General features: G+C 38.8%; 1 protein-coding gene across 4 annotated transcripts; it reads left to right on the top strand.

Annotated features, from left to right (window-relative positions):
* Positions 1-13,509: 13,509 nt before the first annotated feature.
* GNPDA2 (glucosamine-6-phosphate deaminase 2) lies at positions 13,510-21,522 on the top strand. Of its 4 annotated transcripts, none has more exons than XM_065060805.1 (8): positions 13,510-13,702; positions 14,495-14,572; positions 15,190-15,353; positions 15,597-15,698; positions 16,193-16,375; positions 16,711-16,895; positions 16,994-17,168; positions 20,469-21,522. In XM_065060805.1, exons 2-8 carry the CDS (start codon positions 14,544-14,546, stop codon positions 20,525-20,527), a joined length of 897 nt encoding a protein of 298 aa, XP_064916877.1. In that variant the 5' UTR covers positions 13,510-13,702; positions 14,495-14,543; the 3' UTR covers positions 20,528-21,522. The 4 variants fall into 4 exon arrangements, with proteins under 4 accessions (XP_064916877.1, XP_064916880.1, XP_064916879.1 ...); XM_065060806.1 differs by having other exon boundaries at positions 13,574-13,686; XM_065060808.1 differs by lacking the exon at positions 14,495-14,572 and having other exon boundaries at positions 13,515-13,686.
* The last annotated feature ends 3,998 nt before the right edge of the window (positions 21,523-25,520 follow it).

The raw sequence follows: 25,520 nt of genomic DNA, 5'->3' as shown, positions 1-25,520 counted from the left end.
TTTATGTACCACAACTTTCCCTCTTGATCAAAAATACAAGCAGGAAACCTTGATTTGTGTTTTCCACCAGGAGGTACCAGCAAGTACCTTTCCTCTTGTTGCTCACCTGCGGCACCTGCAGAGTGCTACACATTTTCTGTCATGAAGACCTATCACTGCATTTTCCAGAATGTCTCATTTAGCCCCAAATGGTCCAAATTTGTTCCTGGTATGGAATATGAGGCAAGTGAGAGAGACAGAAGCAGTCAACAATTAAGCCATTTTATTAATGTTACATGAGTGGTTTATCTCACATATTATGCAATTGTACTTACGATTGCATAGCTGCAATGATACCAGAAGAGAAAGGGCAGTACAACACAATGGCAAAAGAATTAAAACAAGCATTTCCTTGAAACATAATCAAAATATCTTGATTTCATGGTTGGGTTGCTGTTGTCTGAAGGGATCCTTATCACACTGCAACTTACGTAAGTGAGCACTGGCAGCAAAAAACAGTGGGCTAAAAAAGCACCCTGAAAGAACCATGCAGAGCTTTCATACACTGAGTTTGCACAAAAAGTTCATGTAAAAATATGTAGGTACAAAAAGCATTTAGAAACAACACAGACACCCATTTTCACAAGAACAACACAGAAAATCTCCACCATTCTTGCCTTGGTTCCTGACAACCGCAGAGCACAGCTTTCTAAGGTCTTGGTGTTCATCTTCTGGCTGGAGTTGTTTCCAAGCCAGAAAGTCAGCCTACAGAAGCTAGATCTCCTAAGTGTCCAGTTTGCTGGACACACATCCGTGTGTGCACTTGCATTGCTGATGGACTCTTGATTGGCCATAACACATACAGAAAAAGCCAAACTGACCTCCTTTGAAATGCACCACAAAGTAATTATTTGTGATAAAGTTGGTATAATTTTACCCCACTATAGAAAGGAGCCTAGGATATTAATGAGACATCATCCCAGAACTTGTGCATTACTGGGAGATGGAGAGATTTGGGCACAGCAGGTCAAATCCTGGTGAAAACCCTGAACTGCTTTGCACAGACCAGTTATGTCCACATGAGTTCAAGTGCAACTGCCCACAGCAGGCTCTGTAATTTACATTGCAGTGATTTTGCCATTTCCAGGGATAACACTTTTACCAATTAAAGGTCAGAGCTTCTCTTGGAATTTCTGCTGATCCCCACACACACGTGGCCAAGAAACCTGTAGCCTTGAGAAGAATAAGAAAAACCCCTCCAGCTTTTTCCCTTCTACCTGCGAAGCAGTAGGAATGCTGGTGTGCAATTATGTGACTGTTTTCACTGGGCTGTGGCTTTCACAGCTCTGAGAACATGTCAACACAGACAAAAGACCAAAGCTTGCATCAATATGCTGATAGTCTCGAACGGCTGCCACTTATCATGTGTATGACATACAACTGGGTCAAGAAGAGGGTTTTAGTTGCTCATTGTCCAGTATGTGTTTCCACAGAAGTTCTCAGGTTCCAGCCATTTTTCTCTCTCACAGCTGTGAAAAAAACAAAACAAACCTCTCTATTTTTTAAAATACCACATTGTTTTATTTTTTTTTTATTATTTTTTTTTAGTTCAGAAATATCCTTCTAGAGTGATGCATGAATCCTTTCAGCCAATGTCTGTGCCATAATAATATCTCCATGACATAGCATTTATTGAAAATGACAGCCTGACAGATGGCAGGGCAAACCCTTTAATCCTAGTTCTCGACACAGTAGTACTTTGCACATCTGATGCCAAAGAACATTTCCCTCATGTATGCAAAGCCATGTGCTCTGTAAAGCCTTCAAACTCCTAAAGCTACCATGGAGGTGGCTCAGTTGTTGCAAAAAATACCATGCACCCTCAGATGGTTAATAAAACATCTTTGGTATGATATATATTGCATGACATAGCACCTTACTAGCTGAAGAGCTAGACAGAAAGGAAGGGGAAAAGTGTATAAGTGGAAGAGAAAGAAAATGACATATTTTGAGGAGAAATTGTCAAAAAGTTTTGTCCATGCAACTGCCAGGAAACAGTAGCCAATGACTGTAAGAGGCCACAAGAGACAAAATGTCCTTTTCTGGAACATCTTTCAGGTCACCAACTGCCAGAATTAGGAAATAAGAAAAATGCGATGCACAGGCAATTTCTATAAATTATTCATAGAAGAAAAATGCATATTTTCCCAGATGACAGTACTTAGGCCCAAGGGGGAAATAAATAAATAAATAAATAAATAAATAAATAAATAAATAAATAAATAAATAAATAATCAACAGTTCCACTTTTTTTCCTGCTCATTTCCATATGAACAACACATAGGCTAGGAAATGTGGATTACAAACAGTTTGACAAGCCTTCCTCTGACTCAGAATTTTACTTTACAATTACTGTCCAAATTAAACTTTCAGACCTAGATACCATGGCATAACACTTCTTTGTGATCCTTTGCACAGGAAGACCATCAGAGGAAATTCCAAGCCAAAAGTCGCTTCAAGCAAGTGCCCTGCCTTTCAGAACAACTTTGGGGACTATGTGGCAAAATGTGTAACTGTTAAGGTGCTGCTTACCCTAAATACATTGTTTTACCAAGCTGTCAGCAGCTGGAACTCAAATGAGGAGTACCACATTCAGATGGTCTCTTGCCCAGCCCATTACCTCTCACTGAAGTGAGGGACATACATAGCTTCTTGTGTACATCCACTTGACCCAAAAAACCAATACGGTCATGCAGAGCAGCTGCCCTATGAATTGGGGGAGAGGTGGAGCTAGGAGGCACTTGAACTGGGAACTGGGGAAGAAAATTAAACCACTACACTTGTGCTTTGATGAGGAAACAGAAGGGTGAACTGGAAAGAGAGGAGGTCAGGCAATCTCCCTTGGAGAAATTCACAAAATTAGGTGGGGTAGTACAAGAAGTACAATAAAACTTGTGCAGATAAAGGCTTTGCAAATTAAATGCATGTGCATGACTGAAAACCTGTACTTACACACTGACACAAACTTCTTTGTGGACTACTGTGCACAGAGATGACACCCAACCCACACATAATGGGTTCACTGCTCTGGAGGCAGCACAACCATTCTTTTTCTCCATATCATCTCCTCCCTCCAGGGATTATGTCCTGCAAGCCAATCTTCACTTTTCTCTTAGGGTCTCTCACCTTTTCTTTATATTCGCAGCTTAAACTGTTTATCCACAGCATTGACTCAACAGCATGTTCTTCTCGCATAGCTTCTGTTGAGTCAGGAATGCTTCACCTCTGTAGAAAATGTTGCAAGCCAGAAATTTTTATTATTCTTTTTAATAAGAATACAAGAACAACTGTACCAAGGTCAAAGAAAAGATCCATCTAGCCCAGCAGAAGGTTTTATGATGGGAAAAGGATTTTAGCATTGTGGGTGCCATTTGTTTTTGAATTGGAAGCAGCTGAAAGGAAGGAGGCAACTGTCTCTTGGTCAAAGAGCATTTGACATATCCCCAGAATGGAGAGAGAAGGCCTTTATTAAACAAGAGTGGTCATCTGTATGCACAAATAGTCCGTACAATTTGTTATCAGTACACTTACTCAGTGAATCAGTCAAGAGCTGACTCCTTCCAAACGTTTGTGGCTTCTTGTTTGTGGATTCATGCCTTGCCTAAATTGAAATCAGCAGGAGCATCTACTCCTAGACATAATCTGGCTGTGTCAGTTGCCAACAGCAATTACAGAAACTCACAGGGAACACTGGCTGCAGGTTACCAAAACAGATGTCAGTTGTAGCAACACAGGCATGAGACTGAATTTCATTGTGCAAGCAGCCCAATGTGCCACGTGTAAGTTCCAACAGCTCCGACCATAAATCAGACCAACAGCCAAAAAACACAGTTTGCAACCATCATTTACACACAAAGCACCCCCTACCTTCATTTGCCTTGTGGAATCACACACATATCACAGTAAGAACTTTTATGTTTTTTTTTTTCCTAGTCAAGTTTTAGAACCTTATCAGAGGTACGTAAAGCAGGGAGGTGGAGATGTGACAACAAGCAATTTGAAACACAGGCTCATTCCTATTAGAGGAGGACAGTCATCCTAGTAATAAGGTTAAGAAAATTTTGAGATTAATTGTATTGGCAGATTTTTGGTTTTTTAAATCTATGGAATTTTAAAGCACGTGGCAAGAAATCTTTCTGCAAGTTTTGTGTTTTCATCATTCACAACTGTGCACCCTTTTTAATTAACATCTCTTCTTCTGCATAAGTGAAAAGTGGAAAAAAAAACTGAAAATGCCGAATATGCTAATTCAAGTAATCAGTATGGACAGGTCTACCCTGTGTTCAGATCTGGCCTGAGTCTGCCCCTCATTTTCTATTCACCATCTTACAGCTACAATCACAGTTTCATTCCTTCAAGGTAAAAACCCTACAGTGAGAACAGGCAGAGTGAGTTTTAGCACTGCTTTATATGCAGCACAACTCAGGCCTGGGATCTACAAATTCTTCAAGTACTTTACAAACCTGGTCCTCAGAGAGAGCTACAGGAGGTATTAATAACATGCAGCCTGTTTTCTGCATTATCTAAACATCCTGAGGCAGTGCTAGAGCAGCCTGAAGAAAACAGCTCCCACATAGTATCTCTTGTCCCACTAAACACACACAGCAACTAAACTCAAACTTCTGAAAGGCACAAGTTTTCCACTAACAAGCAAAGCATTCATATCACTGATAACACGCAAATTAACTGACATGGGACACTGTCATAAACATTGTCTAAGAGAGTGAAAAGAAGCTGATGCCAGCAGTGTGACAGCTCCAGAAGCCTCGTATTAGTTTTATATGGAGCTAGACAAAGGATTGCTGAAAACTGTCCTTGGCAGATGTCTTCATAGTTCACAGCAACACTAGGAGAGGCCCAAGCCTTCCTGCCAGAGGAGGATGTCAAGCGTGGCAAAGCCTCAACAAAGGAAGACTATGAAAAGAAGGTGGAAAGAGTGTGACCTTTAAGGATGGCACACTGACTGTGGAGAGGCACACTCATATAAAGTCTTGTGTGCAAACTCTCTTAACCAAAGATGAGTGACACACCGTAACTCCCTGCCTCCGTGAGTTGTTTGGCCATACCTATGCCACCCTTACATCCATGTCTGCAGGGACAGAGGTCACTCTTTTTGTTAGATTGTCTGTGGGTGCGACTCCAGGTATCAAGAGCTCAGCAAACTGTAGCATTTGCTCATGCTTTCCTGCCTTTCTGCCTGTTCTGCCTACCTAATCCAGATCTTGGATTCAAGCTTCCCGGTCTGCCTGCTAAAAACCACATTTAAAGTAATGTCAACCACAAATTTCTTTCCCTTCCCAAACTGCACTAACCTTGAGGTGAATTAAGACATGCACATTTTTTCATATTCTGTCTTTTGTGCCAGTGTTAACCCATATGTAGAATCTGAATAGATTTTATAGGTTTTGAAGTAAATAGGTTGCATTCTATATATTTTTAGATCTTAAAAAAAAAAGAAAACGTATTTGGAAATCCTGGCTCTACAAGGACTTTGTTAAAGAAATAAAGGATGCAGTGTTAGAGAGTCAGGGACAATCCTGTCCTCAGGTCTTTCAACTCCTCTGCCTGCTGATCATGACCCTTTTAGCTTGACAGGTAGCAACAGAAATGAGATGAATCAAATAAAATAATGGGGCTATTTCTGTGGAGTCCTCACATGAGAACAAAAAAGAAACAACAAAACAAAACAAAAACAAACAAACAAACAAAAACCCACAAACACAAAAAAAATGAACAAAAACCAAAAAACTCAGCCATGCATTAAGAGAGAAAAAGGGTTTGTAATTGGGTCCCACCTGGAGATCCACTGTTTTGTCTCCAGAACTGGACAAAGCAGGTAGGTATACAACCAGAAAAGGTACAGTGAGTAGAGAACAGCCTGCCCTTTGGGGACAAGCAACTGCTTCTGTTTGTAGGGATTAATAAAGAACTCGCCAGGGGGAAGAATTTGCTTAAGCCTTCTCTATCTTCTCAGTCCACTTGTAACACCTGCAGGTGGGGCCAGAACTATTGTCTTCCCTTTCAGGAAATAATGACCCAGGTGGGACAGAAGATTCAGCAACTGCCTTGGACGATAACCACTTTCTAAGATCTACTTGACAGAGGGTTATTGCGACTAAGTGTGAGGTAGATTCAGAAAACCTATGGTTAAAATGGCAGCGCAATAAATACAAAGTCAATCCAGATAATCATCCATCGTAGTTTGCTGCACATTCTGCAAACTAGGCGCAAATATACTTCTGAACTGCTCGAGCCATGCCTCAAGTCTAGCCTGACCAAATGGCTGGCATGGCAAAGGACACCACCAGAGTTTCCAAAACTAAAATTATGTATATTGAAAGAAATTACCTCGGAAAAATAATATATTAATTCAATTTTACTGGAGTCTTTATATATATATATATATATATATATACACACACACACACACACACACATATATATATATATAAATTATTTGTTTTTTGAAAGGCGTGTAAAGTCGATTCTCATTTCATGCCAACAGTTGGACTAAAGAAACAAGGCAGTATGACAGACTACAAAGAACATAAGGTGTTTAACATGGAGTATTTAACAAACTAATGATTATTAACTCTGAATTCAGAGGTTAAGATGATGACAAAACCACAACAGAAGCTGAAATGGCCGATAAGGGAAGGCAGCCATCTGGAAAGAGAGAATACTGCACAAAAATAGCTCTGCTCCCCTCCGCCTGGCCCTGCCCGGTCCGGTAGGGCTCCGCGGGGCTCGACTCGGCCCAGCTAGGCAAGGCCCAGCTGGGCTCAGCTGGTCTCGGCTCGGCCCGGCGGCGGCCCTCTGCTGCCACCTGCCGGACACGGCGCGGCAGCGCCCCTCGCAGCCAGCCCTACGGCTGGTGAACAGGGCAGTTCATTTCGCATCAAGTCAGTCTGCCGAAATAATGACATGTCAAGGAAAAAACAAAACAAAAAATTTAAAACCAATCAAACAAGCAAAAACAAAGGCTGATATTTGAATGGTTTATTCAATAAGGAGAGAGATAGTAGGTCCAAACTACATTTCTTGAAGCTGTTTTACAACTCTGCTCTTTCCAAGCTTTTCTAAGAAAAGGCAAAGTCAATTTCAATAAAAGGAGCAATATTAAACGAGATGCAAAATTCTTTTCACTACAAGTACTAGTAAAAAACACTGAGCATGATCTTTCTTGTTATCTCTCATCATCTTTGAAAGCCTAGCATGAAACTTTTAATCCTGGTTTAGATTTGCACAAACACTGTCAAAGGAGTTTTTGACATGAACATTTGAATACATCATGACCTGCCAACTGACAAGTTTAATTTCCCACATAAAAATTTGTCAGCTGTTTTTGAAACAAACTGAGAAGAATTGAGACACTTTCTAATTCCTCTTCCATCCCTCTAGACCAGAGAAACTTCATCCAGTTTATTGTCCATAAGTATCTGTTTAGTGTTTTCTCACACATTTGCAGAAGTGAGAGCTCTAAGAAATTACAGACTTTACAGGGAGAAATATTTAAAAGGGAATTTTGAAGTGGGAACTCTTCCAGTTAATTTTCTTTATCTTTCAAGTTTTAAGTAACAGTGGAATTGAAATCTAAATGATGTCTACCTAGTGGCTGTAGAAGCTGTAATATTGCTTTAGCAACTACATGAAGGTTTTCTTTGTTATGTATTACTTTTGTGTAGGGATACACAAAATTTTCATGAGCACTAGGGAGTCGTGGAGTTTCTTGATACTTATAAATGACATATATCCAGAAACACTTCCAAGCACTGAGCTGACTGGCACAGGATGGCCTGCAGATAAGCTAGTAAAACGTTTGCTGGTTGTAAAACCCGGGAAGCTATTCCCACGTGCATAGCTGGAATAGGGTAGAGTGTTAAACATATCAAGCATCTTTTTGTGCCAAATCTCAATAATCTCTACAGAAACACCTACTACTCCTGCTGCTTTCTCATTGGCTTTGTGCAGCACATGGTAATGTGACATTCTAGATGGAGCAATTAACATCAGGGTCAGGCCCTCCTGTTCTTCTTCAGCATGGCCTCCCTACCCTGTCAAAGCACGATGGTAGAGGAGGCAGAGAAGAACAAGCAGCTGCCCATTTGCCTGACAGGATATTGTGACATAGGACTACAGATACACTGTGTGCCTGCCTTGTGGCTTCCTGAGAAAAGATAATCAGAAAATTGATTTTCCCAACACATGTGCAGTTAAAATAGAAAGACTATTCATGCAAGCATCTGAAACGACCACCACTAGCTAAATTTTGAAACACTGCCACCTGAGCTGTAATTCAGCTGACTACATATTCATATATTCACTCTCTACAAACTTCCATATCCAGGCTATTCACATTTTTCTAAAAGAGATGCTTAAGATTAGCTAGAATTCAACCACCCAAGACAGATGTCTTATTCCCCCCATCACTCAGCTGACCACATTCTGGCGATGGTCCTGCAGCTACTGTGAATCAGCCCACCCACGCTTTCATCAGGCTGCCTAACTGGGCAGACAAGAGTTAGCACGCTGAGCAAATACTCATATCCCTTGTCATCATTCACTCTCGTTCCTTAACAGCTAACACAGCAACCCTTGCAAAAACACCTCAATCAGTCTTCTTGACTTATAAAAAATCCATGAAGCATTAGATCAGATATTACCTGTTTAAAATAAAAAAAAGTGGTCCCCATCACACGGTGCTTGAAATAAGGGCACAGCTTTTGTCTTAAGCCTGTGAAGGACCCTGTGATTGATGCCCTTTATTTCTACCTTTAGAAACTTCTTCAGTTCACAGAACATGCAGCAGGCAACAGTCTGTCAAGTGAACAACCTGTTGTACACATTTCAGCCCAGTCATATTCCTGGAAGGGCTCACTCAGCCCAGGGGAAGAGTGCATTAGGAGAGGGGAGCCAGGTAGTTAAGAACTGTGCACCCAGAAAGGAACAGGCTTAAACAGCAGCTTAGAGCACTGTCAGAAATTTCTCTCCACATCTCTGCATACATTAAGAATGTTCCCCACCACAAGGGCAAAGCCAACCATCAGTTTATGCATTCATATCTACAGGGCAGCTGACACTTGCATCACAAGGAAGGAGAGATCTTATCTGGAGGGAATGTAGGAGGCAGCTCTGCCTGTTGGTTCAGGCACAATCACCTGTGGAGAAATATCCTGCCACTCCAGAGACACACACAGAAATTACCTGCGTCAGCTCCCTCTACATGGAAAAGTGAAGCAATCCTGAGGAACAAACGCCATCACTGAGCCACTACTCTGAAAAACCGAAGAGTTTACCAGCAATTAGGTAATAGGGTGATGGAACAACGTTTGTCATGTGCCCCTCCCCTCATCATCTTTATTGCTTACTCTGTAGTGATCGACTCTGATGTTCAGAACCAGCTGGTACGGGGTAACTGTTTCAGCACAGCTTCTAACAGAATCTATGTAGGAAGCACATGGCAAGAATAGAAATGGAAAACGAAAGCATAGGGTGTTTCTCTGTTTTTGTGCATAGTTCCACAATGTGCCACAAAGCCTAGCCTGTGAAAATTAAGATGGTGCTAAATACTATCTAGATGCTTTGTTTGTGTCTCTGTTGGCATATTCCTGGCATCACAGAATCTGATGTTTCCTGTTTTACTGGAAAATGGTTCCAATGGGATTGTTTCATAAAACATAAAACCATGAGACGTCATATGCCAGGTACTCCCCAGCTTACAGACACATGGTGAGATCTAACCAAGGAAGCTTTGAAGAGAGCTGTTGACAAGTACAGGGATACATGAGTATGTGAAAATATCTTCAGTCTTTGGGAACAGTAAGCAAAGCTGCCAAGTGGATTCAGTCCTTTCAGGCTTACGTCCAGAAGACAAATGAAGTTACCAGAAATTCAGCATGCTTTAGTCACGAGAAAACAGGAGGCTATTGACCCTGTGGCATAGAATGGAGTAGCAGGGTTAATTACCACTGTCTTCACATTCTTTCAGAGCCCTGAAAATTTAAAAAAAACCAAAACAAACAGAAAAACACAAACAAAAACAAACAAAAAACCCCACAAGCAAACAAAACACCAAAAAAACCACAACCGACCAAAAAAAAAGACAACAAACCACAACAAAACAAAACCACAAAATCTTCTCTCCACTGCAGTTTTCCTCCTTCTCCCCATAGGGTTATCACCCTCTAAAAGGTTTCAGTTGCTGCTTTATTGTGTCCTTATTCCTGATTTGCACACTTGTTACACAGCAGAGCTTAACTCAGAAGGTGGTAGAAGGTAGTCCTTTTTAAAGTCTTTTCATCAATTATTTGTTTCTCAACCTCTACATTTAATGCCTTGGTAAATACCTTCATTTGAACCTTTTTGGCTGCTTCTTGGTCTTTTCTACATGTGAACATCCATTTGAGTAATATTCCTTCATGGGTCCCAAGTTTAGGCAGGATCCTTCACTCTTCAAACTAAAAAGGAATTCATCTGAAGGAATAGCTACCTTGTTAAAAAAATTGATTCAAGTTCAGGTGGGCCTCCTTGGGTAAAATTCAATGCAGCTTGGTTACTACTGAAGTACATCCAGTTTAAATTACTAGTTGCTTAAACACAGGTTTTAAAAAAGCAGCACAAAAGCCACCTGATCATAGCAGATTTGTAAAAATCACATTGCCATAACTAAATGAATTAATACTTAACAGAAGGAGCAATTAAAGATATATATATATATATATTATCACAGAAACACTGCTCCCAGAAGCAACAGAAAGACACAGGGATTTTAAATGCTATGGCTGTGAGGTTTAAAAAAAACTAGTCACGCTACTCAATAAAACCTAATAAGGAATTAAAACTTCACCTAATTGCTAGCAACAACACTCAGTGCATATAAAGCATTTTGCATATGCTACTAGTTAGAAAGAAACATCTGAAGAATGACGTGGGAAAAATCATACCCTATGCATTTGCAAAGTAACAAGCAGAGGTAGAATTGAATGTGCTCACAGAAGACAGAGCGTTTGTCTAAGTAAAATATAAGTAGTTGATAATATTGCCAAGTTTGCTAAAAAGGCAACAGACACAGAAGGTTGTTCAGAATTTAGAGGCAGCAGGAAAAAGTGCAGAAAGTTCCACTGGGTATAGGACAATACATCACATATTCACTGATCTCCTGGAGAATACCCAACATGGGAGAGCCTATTATCTGAATTTTAAAATTTTTTTTCATTAGTAATGAATTAAGTGAATTTTCAAGTTGTGGAAATCAACAAAACTTGTGTGACAGATCTTGGTTTGATATAACAACTTTGTGTGCAATGATGAACAAAACCAATGAACTACAACAGGATAAGGAATATATGGTAGGGCCACACCTAGAGGGTAGAACTGGATCAGAGGCGGGAAGCCTGAAAGTTGAGTGACACTGTTCTGCCAAGTGAAAAGGGGGTAATGCAAACTCCTGTTCCTGCTGTACCACCCATTTGGGCATGTACCACTCTCACCTTGTCAAGGCAGCAGGTAGCAAGTGTACACTAAAGCAAAAATCCTCAGAAACAATTTACCCTCTTTAGATCTGGGTAGCTGGTAAAGATTCTAGGGGAGTACAGAAGCCCATTGCTGCTACCTTCAGCTACAAGCTGGCAACACTAATGATGCAAAGAAAGTGAATAGACAATATCAGCAGGACAGCAGGGAGCTGATGAAGAGAGAAGCACAGATAGATACTGGACCATGAGAAAACTAGTAAGTAGTCTCTTACATTGACCTTTCATTTCAGAGAACAGTGCACACCATGAGAATAAAAGGATCTTACCTACAAATCTGGTGACCTAGGCATGTAGGCACCAAAGAAATGTGTTAACTAGTCTGTTATATGCAAAACTAGTTTACCACTGAAGTGTTATACATGGTCCATACAGGTAAGGAAAACCAGAATGAAACTCCAGAGGCCAAGCTTTGGTCATTACACGAGACTTGAAAATCACAACCTCTACTGCAGCATCCTCTGAAACAATTAGAGCAGTAGAGGCTCAGAACGTTAATGAAGAGAAAGCAATATCCTTTAGGACCTAATAAAACTTATGAGACAAAGACTTTCTATGTAGAACAGGCATGAGCTAAATCAAGTTGCTGATATTTGAAAGTTATATTCAAACAAAACACAGATTTTGAAAAAAAATATATTTTTATTGCTTGCCTGCTAAGCCTCAAAGACTCCAATAAGATATATTTTTTCTCACAAGGTTGCAAACGCACCCTTCATGCCTTTGGCAAAATATTACTCAATCTTTCTAAACTACCTTGCAGTAGTTCTAATCAGGTTACCAGAAAACATATTATGTTCATGTGAATGTGATTCCAGATGCAGGAAACAATTATTTTGCAAATATAATAGGCCCAGGCAGGATCTCACGGCAAAGCATATTTTAATAACAATTTTGCAAGATTGGGTGTTCTACCTAAAGGTAGGCACACCTAATAGGGCAAAAAGCCCCTGCTTGTATCTCCCCAAAATTCCAGCTGCGTTTCCCACCCCTGTTCCCCATTGGCTGGTTAGTTCAGAGTTTACAGACTATCCCGATGCACACAATACCCTTCCTCTTATCAATCTATTTAAGATATGAATTCCTGGTACTGTGGCTTCTCTTCTCCCTATATTAACTTATCAATACAGGTATCAGTATGTATACAGGTGTCAGTACATGTTCTGGGAAGAGACTGTGTATTACATTAAGAATTCATAGTCCGATGTCTCTTGGTCCTTCCTCCCTGCTACAGATCAGACCTCAGTTATGAAAAAACAACAGTTCTTAATTAAATGCTCATTACAATGATTTTTTTTTTTATACCACCTCCCCAAGCAGCCTTCAATTATAATGTTTTTCGTCAGTCATAGTGATTCCCAGTAAAGAGATTTACCCTGGTCTTTAATACAGCAAGGCCCCAGTGAAGCCTACAGCATATTCATGCACGTATATTCAGAATTCCATAGCTTGCTCTTTTGCCTTTCCACCACTCAATTCTGAAGAAATACCCTTTAGGACTACTAACCCTTTCCTAATCATTAAGATCCATCATACCATATCTGTATTAGATTACAGCTTAGTTACATCTATGAAATTATTTGACTGCTTTTAAAGCGAAAAGAGAAATAAATTAATGCTTTACGTATTATTTTTTGCAATAACTATAAACAGCCTCTTTTGCAGCCGTTTTAAGTAAACACTGAAGTTAAATGCAAACTTTTCTTATTAAAATCTGACTGTGCCAAGCGCTTCCCCCACAGTGGGGTTCTGAGGAAAGGCCTCACGCAGACACATGAATCCAGCGTATAAAACAGAGCAGTATATTCGCAGCAGCCCCGACCCACCCCATTAGGTACTTCATAGATCCTCCTCCGAGAGCGAGACAGAGAGAGAAACACGGAACTCCCCTCCCACAACTCCACCCGGCTGCCCCAAAACGCCCCTTTCGGACACCGCTGTCCCGCGCATGCGCGGCACCGCCCCGCGAGGCTATTTCCGGTCCTCGCAGGTGCTTCCGGGTGCTGTTAGCGGCGGAGGAGCGGGGGCGGTGGGCGCTTTGCTGGGTGCTGGTCTTGTCCTGGTCCCGTCCTCCTTCCGCACTGGCTTGCCAGCCCTGGTTCCGCTGGTGACCGCTGTGAGCTTTTCTGGGGGTGAGCGGGGCCGGGCAGCGTCGCGCTGGTTGGCGGGGTGAGGCTGGGCCCTGCTGCTGGCCCTGCGGGTGCGGCGGTGCCGCAGGCCCCGGGCGGGGGGCGGAGGCGGTTGTGCAGTAGGGCTCTCCCTCCCACAGTGTAGACTCGCCAACCCCACTCTAAAAAGTGGCCTCAGCCAAAACTTCGCGGTCGTTGTGGTGCCCGTTGGCGGGTCGCTCTCGGAGGGCGTCACCGTGTTCTGGGGGTGAAATCGTTAAAGCTTTACGGTGCTGCCCTGAAGCCGCGGGGTCTCTGTTTCTGTTCTCGAGTGTATGTGTTCAGTTTTTCCGGACTTGTGCCATAGCGTTTCCTCTGCAAGGGTAAATTTGACTTGTCACGAGTTCACTGTCCGGGAGAGGAGGCAGCAGAGTCAGCAGAACGTGGTGTTTGTGTCCTTCCCTGTTTGGCAGGATGTACCGATGTCACCCTGTTAAACACTATTGTAGTTTGTTTCTTATTTCTGCTAAAGCTGGTATCTCATTTTGGGTTAACTAAGAGTAGTGCATGCTAGTGGTGGTTTGGCACTTAGTTGGCCTTTGCTTCTGACACGTTGTCTTCTGGCTAATGCCAAGAATGCTTAGACCTGGGAAGAGAAGAGTAATGCACTGCAAACTGACTAAAGAGCCTCAGTCTTTCTGATAATTACCTGACTCTGTTAAGCAGAAACTCATGGAAAAATTAGTTTTATGTAAATGCAAGAGATGCTCATGTACTTTTAACAGCCAAGCTTGTTTTCTAACTATTCACCTTCAGGGTTGATATACTTGCAGTCAAATTGGAGCCTTTAAAGAGTGACTGACTTATGTTGAAAATTAAAAAAAAAGAGACCTCGTAGGTATTTTTTTCTTTGAATTATAGAGATTTCAAATTATCTCTAATGCATTATCCTTTTTTTGCAGATTAATAAGCTTTCCAAAGCATAGTTATGGGGCTAGAACAGGAGTGAAAGGAGTTTTAATTGTTTACTTTCAATTATCTATTTTGAAGATGGAATAATGGGGTAATTCTAGGCCTTGTTTTTCAAATTTCAGGCATTCAGATGCTCATGAGAAACCAGAGTTAATTTCAATATTTGTTTACTTATTTGTTTGCTTTTATTTAAGGCACAGTATTTCCTCTTTCTAACACTAGTAACTTATTAAAATATTGAAATTCAAAATGGCTTGTTCTTTCTTTATTTTTTTCCTACAAGTTACTTTAAATTAGTTTGTGAATTTTAATAAATATTTTCATTGTAATCACTTGGATTCTGTAGCTTTTCTTTTGATTGTCCCACAGTCCAGCTTGAACTAGGAGTGCAAGAGTGCAGTATGCTTATGCAAGTAAAATATGTTACTTAGTGCAATACTTCACCTATATAAAAGGCCATTTTTTATCTCCTCTCTAATCTAAACATTTTACAACTATTTATGGGGTGCTTATTTTTAAAACTCTGACATTTTCTCCAGGTTTGAGTGTATTTTATCATACAAGCTCCTCACAGCTATAATGAGGCTAGTAATTCTTGAAGATTATGACCAGGCTAGTGAATGGGCAGCAAAATACATCTGTAATCGTATTATCCAATTCAAGCCAAGTCAAGGAAGATACTTCACACTTGGTCTACCAACAGGCAAGTCTTACTTAAAGCCTATGTAAATGACTAAAACCTAGAACTATGTTTGTATCCATGCTAACAGATACAGTATTTAAAAGATCTCAAATGTATTTTTGGTAATATTCCAACATATTTCTGTTTAAATATGGATTTGTGTAAAAAGCTGTGATAAAGTTTGAGAAGCTCAGAAATAGTAAATGAGAAATAACAGATTTCTTTTATGTTGAAAAGCATTGTAGCAAAACTTATATTTAACAGGAAGTACACCTTTGGGATGCTACAAAAAGCTGATAGAATATCACAGAAATGGAGATCTCTCTTTCAAATATGTGAAGACTTTCAACATGGATGAATATGTAGGTAAGATGTGCTAATTGTTTGAGAACATACTATACTTAAATTTTTTTCTTCCTTTATTAAAACAGTTAAACACTCAACAAAGCACAAGATCAGTCTAGTATGCTTGCACTTGTAAGTTTGACTTATGTCCGTGGGTTCATCTTAAGCATTTTTCTCTATTCCTTTATCTGCAAAAATGCAAATAATAAACTAGTCCAGGTGGATCCTGGGTTAAATTCAGTGCTTGTGAATTACTTCACAGTATTTATGTAGAAAGTATTTTGTCACATAGTGTTGTGACTGCATTTCTTTTAAAGACTTTACACTTGTAAATGTTAAACCATTCACCTTATGCATGCCAAGAGGAAATTTTTCTTCTCACTGTGATTTCAAATATTGCTTTATCTGACTTCTTAAGTTTGTCTTGCATGCCCTACATTGGTTACACATAGACTAGAGTTAAGCCTGTTTGGTTAAATCTTGTAATATGTTAATTTCACTCTAAATGATTTCAGGGCTTCCCAGAAATCATCCAGAGAGCTATCATTCCTATATGTGGAATAACTTCTTTAAGCACATTGACATAGATCCAAATAATGCTCATATCCTTGATGGGAATGCTCCAGACTTACAGGCGGAATGTGATGCATTTGAAAAGAAAATTGAAGAAGCAGGGGGGATTGATCTGTTTGTTGGAGGTATGAGGAAATGCTCTATGGTTGGCTGTGATTACAACAAATACACTGACTGTTTAATCACTGTGTTCATATCTTGGTTTAACCCACTCTTTTTTTCACTTATGGTTTAAGAAAGTTCTGTGATTAACAAAGAATCTGTATGAACACCAAAAGAGAGTGGCTGGTGTCCAAGTTTCTAATAACTTAATTTCAAGTAAGTTTTGAATGCTTTTTATTGAAAACTGGGAACCAAAAGAAAAAAATGAGTCCTAAAACTTCTTTATTCGTTTACAGTGTTTAAGGATATTTGTTGACTCACAGGTCTGGAATGATTTACTTTTTTTAACTTTGAAAAGGCATTGGTCCAGATGGCCACATTGCATTCAATGAACCCGGATCAAGTTTGTCTTCAAGAACAAGATTAAAGACTTTAGCAATGGACACCATTTTGGCAAATGCTAAATACTTTGATGGAGACTTATCTAAAGTACCAACTATGGCCCTAACAGTTGGTGTGGGTACAGTGATGGATGCTAGAGAAGTAAGAACTCATTTAGTTCTAGTTGCATGTGTTTGTTTTCAAGACTAGTTGGTACTGATACTGGGACTGAAAGTAAAGAGTCTTTTTTTTTTTTACAGGTGATGATTCTTATAACAGGTGCACATAAAGCTTTTGCACTGTACAAAGCAATTGAAGAAGGGGTTAATCACATGTGGACAGTTTCTGCTTTCCAGCAACACCCTCGTACTATCTTCGTGTGTGATGAAGATGCTACTTTAGAACTAAGAGTTAAAACTGTGAAGTACTTTAAAGGTGAGCACTGAATCGGAGGTTAAACATATTTAAAAATAAATTAAAAAAAAAATAAATTATATTCATTTAAGTCTGAGCCTTCTAACACTTTACAGTAGATAATGTATAATGTTATATATTCAAAATACTTACTGTTAACTTATTTCTTGTGAATGGAAAAGTGCTAGGAGGCATAACTTCTGTTTCTTACCTTCCTGACAAATCTGCTTTAGAAAAATATTCCATTTGCTTCCAATTTGAAATGATAGTTTAGTAATCTTCATCTATATATAAAAGCGAAGCAGTCTGGTGCTCCAGAATACTTGTCTTAAAAACACTGTAAAGTTTCATTTAAAGAAAACTTGATGCATTTATTAATCCTGATATATTTTCATGCTGTTTTTGCCATGTGCTGTACTGTGCTGTCTAGTAAGCTTGAAATGTGTGATACTGACTTTGAAGCCACCTGAGGACATTTGTCGTACAGTGTGATTGGCATAACAATCTATACTGACTTAATACATTGCAGCCTTTTACTGTGCTTTTCATATTTGTAGCAGGTATATTGAGGCAAGCTTAAAGTAAGCTGGGATTTTTGGTAGTCATTGGGGGTTCCCAGTTGTGACTTCTGTTTCACTAAGACTGTAGAAGCTGAGAAAAGTAGTTTTCTCCTAACTATATCAGTGCAGCAAATGTAATTGTGTAAATCAGTCACCTTTCTCACTAGCATGGATACTTAAGATAGTTGAGGCATCTGAGATCAAGACTGTAATTTCATAGGATGTTATTTAGGCCTTTATATCACCAGTGTCCATATATGTATTAGATCGCAATTCTGGCATTAATGTGATTTTTATCCTGATATAATTTGTGGCCAACTTGTTAAATTTGGATTCTTTCAGCATGCTGTTCTCTGCTATGTACTGGGCGGGGGCAGGGTGTTTTAGTCTTCACCTGTATCACACGGCTAGATAGTACTTATTGTTGTTTTCAAAGACAAACTTCTTTAGCTGCTTGGGTAAATTTTAAACTTCAGTCCTGTATTTCATATAAACAAAAGCTTTGCTTGGGAAATATATAAACCTAATGTAGAATTACTAGGTATGAATGACACTGAATGTTGCTTTAAAAAAACCAAGGGCTACAGTATATGAATGTGTGCTGTTGTGTCACACTGTATTTATTTACCCTGTAATACAGAGCAATAGAATTCTTTAAAAGTTTGTTTACCTTAAACTTGCTTAATTTTACCTATTCTTAAATCAGCCAGATTTTCTGCTTTTAAGATGGAGACATCAGTGTGGGTCAGATTTGAAATAATTTCTGATTCTTGATCTTCAGGTTAGACTTCTTAGTAAGCTAAGAAGTTCTTAATGACTGCTAATTATGGCAGCTATTTACTGTGAATTTTTTTCACCTTTTAAAAATCTCAAGGTACTAAAAGAAACTTCAACTACTTTCAATAATCAAATACCACACTGGCTGGTAACCAGAATAAATCAACTTCACTTTTTTTCCAACTTCCTGAAAAAAATATCAGAAGCTAAAATTATCAAGTGTACGTAAATTTTCTTATTGCAAAAGGGAAAGCTAACTTTCTTGCAGAATGAAACAGAAAATTACTTTTGAACTTACGAATTGGTTAATTCAGGATAGTTTTTCCATACTGGTGCATGCTCTTAAAAGTGTATGCAGAAATCTGTTTATTCAAAGCATACGAGAACATACAGTGACTTTCTTTTGGAAATAATTGGTTTTGCATCTATCAAGTAAGGACTCTGCATACCTTTAAAAAAGCTTTTGTTTCTATTTCCTGAAACAATTTCACTAACAGTATTTTAATATCCTTCATGACGTATGGCAGAGGCAATACTGAGTAAGCATTTTTTTGTGCTTCTAGGAAGGGGGCGATTATATTTCCCTAATTTAGAAGAGAAGAACACTAGTAGGAAATAGAATGCTTTAAAGTTCAAAACATGGTACTAGTTTGAGTAGTGCATTTAGATGTACACTTAATATTTTCATGCTTACTGTTAAATGCCTGAAAAGTATTAACTTGATCTTTTCTATGTACATCATCCCAATAGTTACCCTTCATGAAACTGAAGAAACTCTTCAGTTATTTTGCCTTCTAAGGTTTGAGGGTTTTTTTGCAAAAATTTATAAGTGACATGATTACCTATAGAAACAGAATGACCTGGACTGCTTTTAAATAATCACTGATTAGAAGTAGATGCTGCATAAAATGTCTTATGTTATGGTCACCTACAGTAATGGCCTGAGATTGCAGCAACATGAAATTTGAATAACTAAACAGTGATACTAGGTTTGCCACCAGATCCATCATATAGCAAAGGTATTTGAATATTCTTTGCCTTAGATAATCACTAAAAGGTGCGCTACTGTCATACTTCTTTTGTGGTTTAAGAAAATTTATGTACTATTAAGGTTGCATATTACTTAAATGTGTAATTTTAGAAATTAATCTTTAGTTTGGTGCTAAAATGGACTTTGCAGACTGTGAACACCTATCAGTTACTGTCATTAGTCCTTAAGGTGAAATAAGGTTAAAAACATACCAGTGACTGAATGTCATACATGCCTGGATATAGGTAACATTATTACTAAATTGTAACAAAGTACAGAAAGTAATGCCTGTTTTTTAATTGCTCTTCTCTTCAGCACTTTCCAAAATTAATGTATCTGAATAGGAAAAAAAAAAAACCAACAACTTCCCTAATCACAGCTATAGATGACTTGTATACATGACCAAAAAAAGCCCAGCTAGAATAGAAGACAGGTCAGCTACTGGAGTTCTGAATCTGCATTAACTGTCTGGGTACTTTGAGTTTGGTTTTGCATGCCTGGGACCACACATACAATATTAATTACAAAGACAGTAATACCACAATACTAGAACATTGCAATTCAAGCTGTATCAGTATGTGTACATCTGGTTTTTATGAGAAACTGGTATGAGGGAATTTTATGTTGCTGTTATGCAGTTTTTAATACAAAGGAAGATGGGTGGATCTCATGTATTCAATTCATTTTGAAGTATTCCAGATCTGCTTTTTGATGGGTCTGTTAACTCATCTCTGCTTCCTTAACACTGAACATGTCGATAGTATTCAAGTGATGCAAGAATATAGATGCTGTCTTTGACTTATTTTAAACTACTTTAAATAGCTATTGTTAGTCTCTTCAGTGAACAATTTAGAAAGTATACTTTGAGGCAAACTCCAAATAAAAATGTGGCTAGAAAGAGATGTTGACAAAGTATAACTAATGTAAAGCTGGCATTGTTGCTTTCCCTCCAAGGTTTAATGCATGTGCACAATAAGCTTGTGGACCCATTGTACAGTATGAAAGAAAACTGAAAGAAGAATCGAAGAGGAACTCCATGTGGGGCAACAACAACAGTTTTAGGTAGCAGATGAATTCACTGCTATGCAATATGCTGAAAAATGTTTAAAATGAGGAATCCTAGGTACTGTATTTTTTTAAAAAGGTCCAATATCTGTTACATTCACATTCCATCTTTGCTGTGTTGTGCATTTTGCTTTAAATTTGGGAGCTCTCTTGTTGGCTGGTACATAGCTAAATGGAACAGAACAAACCTGTGAGAGGCTGCTTGTTATGTAGTGGGGAAAAGCAGAGCACTTTTAGCACAGCAATGTAATGCACCTGCTTTGTGTTAGAGAAAATGGTATTTTATTTCCAGGAATGTGTAGTTCTTGCCTTGATTAGCGTAGCTGCATTTTGCATTTGTGTTGCTAGGCAGAATGGTTTGGCCTTTGTCAATACTATGGACTTGTAATAGTTGTAGAATTTCTACTATGAAATGTTCTGTTTACATATATCTAATGTACACTGAGCTTTTGCACTTGGTTGCCTTAAATTTATCTTAAACAGTTTTTGGGCATCTCAAGTCCTGCTGTACAATTCAGGCAAATAAAAATACAAAAACAGTGCCTAAAAATGCACCAAATTCTTGAAAGTTATAAATTATTCCACAGATAAAAATAGTAAACTTCTGCCATAGCACTTTTTTCCTTTCATGTATTTCAAATTACTTTAGGACTTTTATATTTTTGGTAATTGAGCTTTATACATAAGGAAAAATCTAAATGTTCCGTTCTGGAGGTACCTGTTTAGTTGTACCATTGATATTACTATTAAATGCCTGAAATTATGTTAATTTACAGGAATATAATGTCTGCAAGTTTAATACATGATCATGTAAAGTCAACTGTTAATCACTTTGTAATAGTTACCTCTCATTGTATCATTATAAACATTGAGTTGTTAGAAGGAATGTTATTTCCTACTTTGAATATAAGTAAAACTTAAATATAAATCTATCACTTCAAAATTGTTTTGTTTTGAATATAAATTAACATGAATAAATACTTCAGGGTTTCATGCAGATGTTAGGAATTTTGTGCCTCCTTCCGCTTAAGGGAGGAAGTTAAGAGTTTGATATAGACTGTGGTAGTTGTGGGTTTTTTTGCTGTGTTGTTTTTGTTGTTGGGGGTGTGGTGAGGAGCATGCCCTTGTGGAACATACTTACTGGGAGAAAGTGCAGCAACCTGTAACACCCAATAATAGAAGTGCAGCAAAGCGTAATCCCCAATAATTTAACCTTTAACAGAGGTAGATGATAGCTGGATAGTCTTTATTACACATTAATCCTATTTTATAGTTGAGAATACTGGCCCAGTAGGCCCAAGGGCTGCACTAACATGATTTTGGCCTAAATCCCTGGGGTGGAATAAGCAAAGAGCTCAAGCTGTGCTCCTGGGGAGCAGCCTTGCTGGGACCTGGTGCACAGCAAGCTGAACATGAGGCAGCAGTGTGTTGCTGCAGCAGCAAAGGCAAATTTGATCCTGGGGGATCAACAGGGGCATTTGATCCATGGAGGCATTGCTGGCAGAGAGAGATGTGATCATCCCACTTGGTGTTAGTCAGGCTGCACCTGGACTATCATGGCCAGTTGTGATTCCCCACAATTCAAGAAAGACAGGGACAGATGGGAGAGGGTCCAGGGGAAAGCCACAAAGATCATCAAAGAGCTGGAGAACTTGCTGCATAAAGAGTCAGTTAGGTCTCTTCTACCTGGAGTGTTCTCCCTAGAGAAAAAAAGGCTTAGGAGCATCTCATCACAGTGTTCTGGTATTTAAAGGGTGACTACAAAGAGGAGGGAGGCTCTTCTTCACAGGGATCTCCTTTTCTCATGGAAGAAGCAAGGAGCACTAGAACAATCTCCCTGCCAATGTGGTAGAGTCCCCACTGCTGGAGGTTTTCAAGACATCACTGGACACAGAATCACAGATTCACAGATTAGACACAGTGCTAGGTAGTTTCATCTAGGCTCACCTAACGGGTTGGACCAGATGGTCTTTTAAGAGTCTGTTCAAACCTAGACTCTGATTCTATAAAATTACAAAAGGATTGGAGAGTCTGTCTCAAGCAGGGTAGGAAGCAGGTGTAATTTTTCAGTTCTTAACAGCAGATTGAAGAAGCACAGATATAAAACAGGCTTTCAGGCTTCTGACTCAACTTTTTTACTTTTATGTAGCATATGACACACAAAGTGCATTGTTACACTTACCATTCTTAGTCTTTACAGCTCAGTGAAGACTTCACTTTATAAAATAAACGTGTATTACAAAAAGCATCAGACTAAAATAATCTTGAATTTAAGTTACTATTAAAGGAATTCAAGCATGCTTTTATATTAATGATCATGATCTGTCTTGTGGGAAAACTGGGAATCCTGTTAAACAACAGAATTTAGGCTCAAGCATGAGTGGAAATCCATAGCTTTTATATAACCTCTACTTCTAAAAGCTTTTCTTCCTTGCAGCTTATTTTCTTCATTCCATATCACCTTTCAGTCTTCTGCCTCTTGCCAAGGTCATTAACTGAAGTGTTTCCTCTCAAGACATGTGAGACCAAAGAATTAGTATCTTTTCTCACTCATAACCTTTGGAATTTCTCTAAACACAGGCCAGTTTAAATACTGTTACAGTAGTACCAATACTTGTCTGAGTGGGGCTCTTTTCATGAAGAGTCTTCAGTTGTTCTCCAATTACTTTCTATTATTGTTAAACTTTTTTTCTAAGTTATGAATTCTAATGGATGTAGAGTTCTATTCTATACCCTATAAATTAATGACTTTGGTTTTTTTATACTGCTACAGTGTTTCTATAATTTCAGTCTCTGAGATACTTCCAGTTGCTTTCTTAGGAAATGCCAGTTCTTCCATAGCAGTACCTTCCAAACTTGTCAACTACTAAAAATAAGTCAACCCTGTAAGTTATATTAAGCTTTACCTGTTACTGTGCAGTTTCTTGTTAATATGTAAACAGCACCACAAGCATTTCCAAGTTCAGCAAGTCTTAAGTTATGGGCTCTCGGGTAAATGAGTAAATTCAAACTTAGCCTGGCACATCTACTTTAGTATTTTATTCTCCTTTTTCTCAGTAGGATTTTCAAGTTTGTCTCAAAGTTGTGGGGGAGGGGAAAATGTGACTAGATAGGTCATTTTGTATCAAAAACTAATATTTCATTCACTGTTCTAACAGTAACAGTACTAATGAGTTAATTTCAAGTCCTTCCTCTCAAAACTGACAGCATGTACAAGTCCTCTTGGAATTGGATTACAAATTTGTATTTTTTCTGTTTCAGATGGATCTAATAAGGCAAAAAGACTGAGTTCTAGTCTTATTCCTAAGGCAGCTTTATCCATGCATGTAACTTTCCTTTAATTAGGTAAAATATATTTGATGTGTCATACTCAGATGCTTTATAAAAGATTTCCTACTTGGATAATCTCTAGCTTACCTTTAGTCTCTGCCTTATTCCTCAGTACAGAGCCAGTACTTTCTCTCTTTTATGTCTATTTAAAGGAGGGGAAATAAATATATAAAAAAATGCTTTAGTTCCTTTGCTCTTAGTGGATATTACTATATCTGTACTTTCTAAAGATATCTTTGTACGTTCTCAAGTGCTATCTTTTAAGATGGCATTACTGCAAACTTAATAATTATGTTAATGAAAGTGAATCTTTGTCCACAGCATCTTTCCTGTCTTCAAGATCAGTAGTAGCAGCAGCAGCAGCTTATGTACCTTTATTAGAGTTACAGGATATCTTATTCACATCCAGATCTGTTTTTTCAGTACAGCTGGAACAGCTTCAAACAATAAAACAACAACACAACAACAACAAACCACTGAAGTATCAAAATTCCCTCCCTCCTTTTTCTATAGACCCTGAAAGTAATGTAGGTTGAAAGGGACCTCTGAAGGTGTCCAGTTCAATTTCACCCCTCCAAGAATTTTCCCAATTAATCCTTGTACTCAGGTTGAAATAAAAGAACTAGCTTATGATTAATAAATCTCAAATTATAGTTACAAGTCTAAACTTAAGAGCAGGCTTTCCTGGTGATTGAGTACTTTAGCAGGTATTGCTAGGAATTTGTTTTCTAAAACATATTTAGTAACAAGAAGTAAAACTCTGTGAAGACGCAAATTAGTCCCTGAAGATCTAAAAAAATAAAAGCAGCTTAAAAGTTTGTGCTGGTTTGACTAAAAATGGGTTTTCTTCATGCAGTTAGAAACCTTTCTTTTCCATAGCTGGCACACTCATTTGGACTTAGTTTAAGAACAAGAGGTAACACCCCAGCATAGAGCTATTGTTTTTAATTGCCCTGGTCTGAAAGCCAAGAACACTCTGAGTGCTCTGCCCACAGGTGTGAGGCATCGAGGAAGGGGCGCATGGATAGGGCAGAGCTTGACTAACATCCAGACTGATCAATAAGAGTATTCCATCCCATTAGCATCATGCTTTGTATTTAAGGAGAGTCAGGACCTTTCAGGTAGCTCTTCTGCTCTTTCTTGCTCTGGGGCACAGCCAGGGGAGTTAGGATCAGGAGTTTTAGTTCAGCCTTTGCTGTTTGCACAGGCCTCTGAACCTTTCTGCCTTTTTCCTTTTTTTTTTTTCCTTTCCTTTTTTCTATCTGATCGGCTGTTCAGGACTGGAGTATCACTTACTGGGACTGGCTGCTTAGTGTAGATGGAGTTCATGGGGAATTGCCTTGGGTATCTTTATTTCTATTTTATATACAGATTTACTAGTAGTGTATTAGTATTTTGTTATTTTATTAAACTGTGTTTATCTCAATCCAAGTTTCTCACTTCCCTTTTGATTCTCTCCCCTACTGGGAGAGGCAGTGAGTGAGCAGCAATCATGGTTGTATTGCTAGCTTGGGTTAAACCACTACAAAGCTTTTGGAGGTTGGCATGCAGTTGTGACTGCAGTATTTAGCATGGTCATTGACTTGTGTTAATGATTGTTTTGTTTACGCT

Source organism: Columba livia, chromosome 4 (assembly GCF_036013475.1).
Source record: "Columba livia isolate bColLiv1 breed racing homer chromosome 4, bColLiv1.pat.W.v2, whole genome shotgun sequence".
Classification (NCBI taxonomy): Eukaryota; Metazoa; Chordata; class Aves; order Columbiformes; family Columbidae; genus Columba; species Columba livia.
Note: the sequence above shows the minus strand (reverse complement) of the source record. Positions and strands in the feature narration are given on the sequence as shown.

Excerpts from the sequence above, each read along its gene's own strand:
- GNPDA2 (XM_065060805.1), top strand. The coding sequence starts at position 14,544 with ATGTTGAAAATTAAAAAAAAAGAGACCTC. Across the intron at positions 15,354-15,596 it reads CACACTTGGTCTACCAACAG|GAAGTACACCTTTGGGATGC; the intron begins GCAAGTCTTACT and ends TATATTTAACAG. Across the intron at positions 17,169-20,468 it reads AACTGTGAAGTACTTTAAAG|GTTTAATGCATGTGCACAAT; the intron begins GTGAGCACTGAA and ends TTTCCCTCCAAG.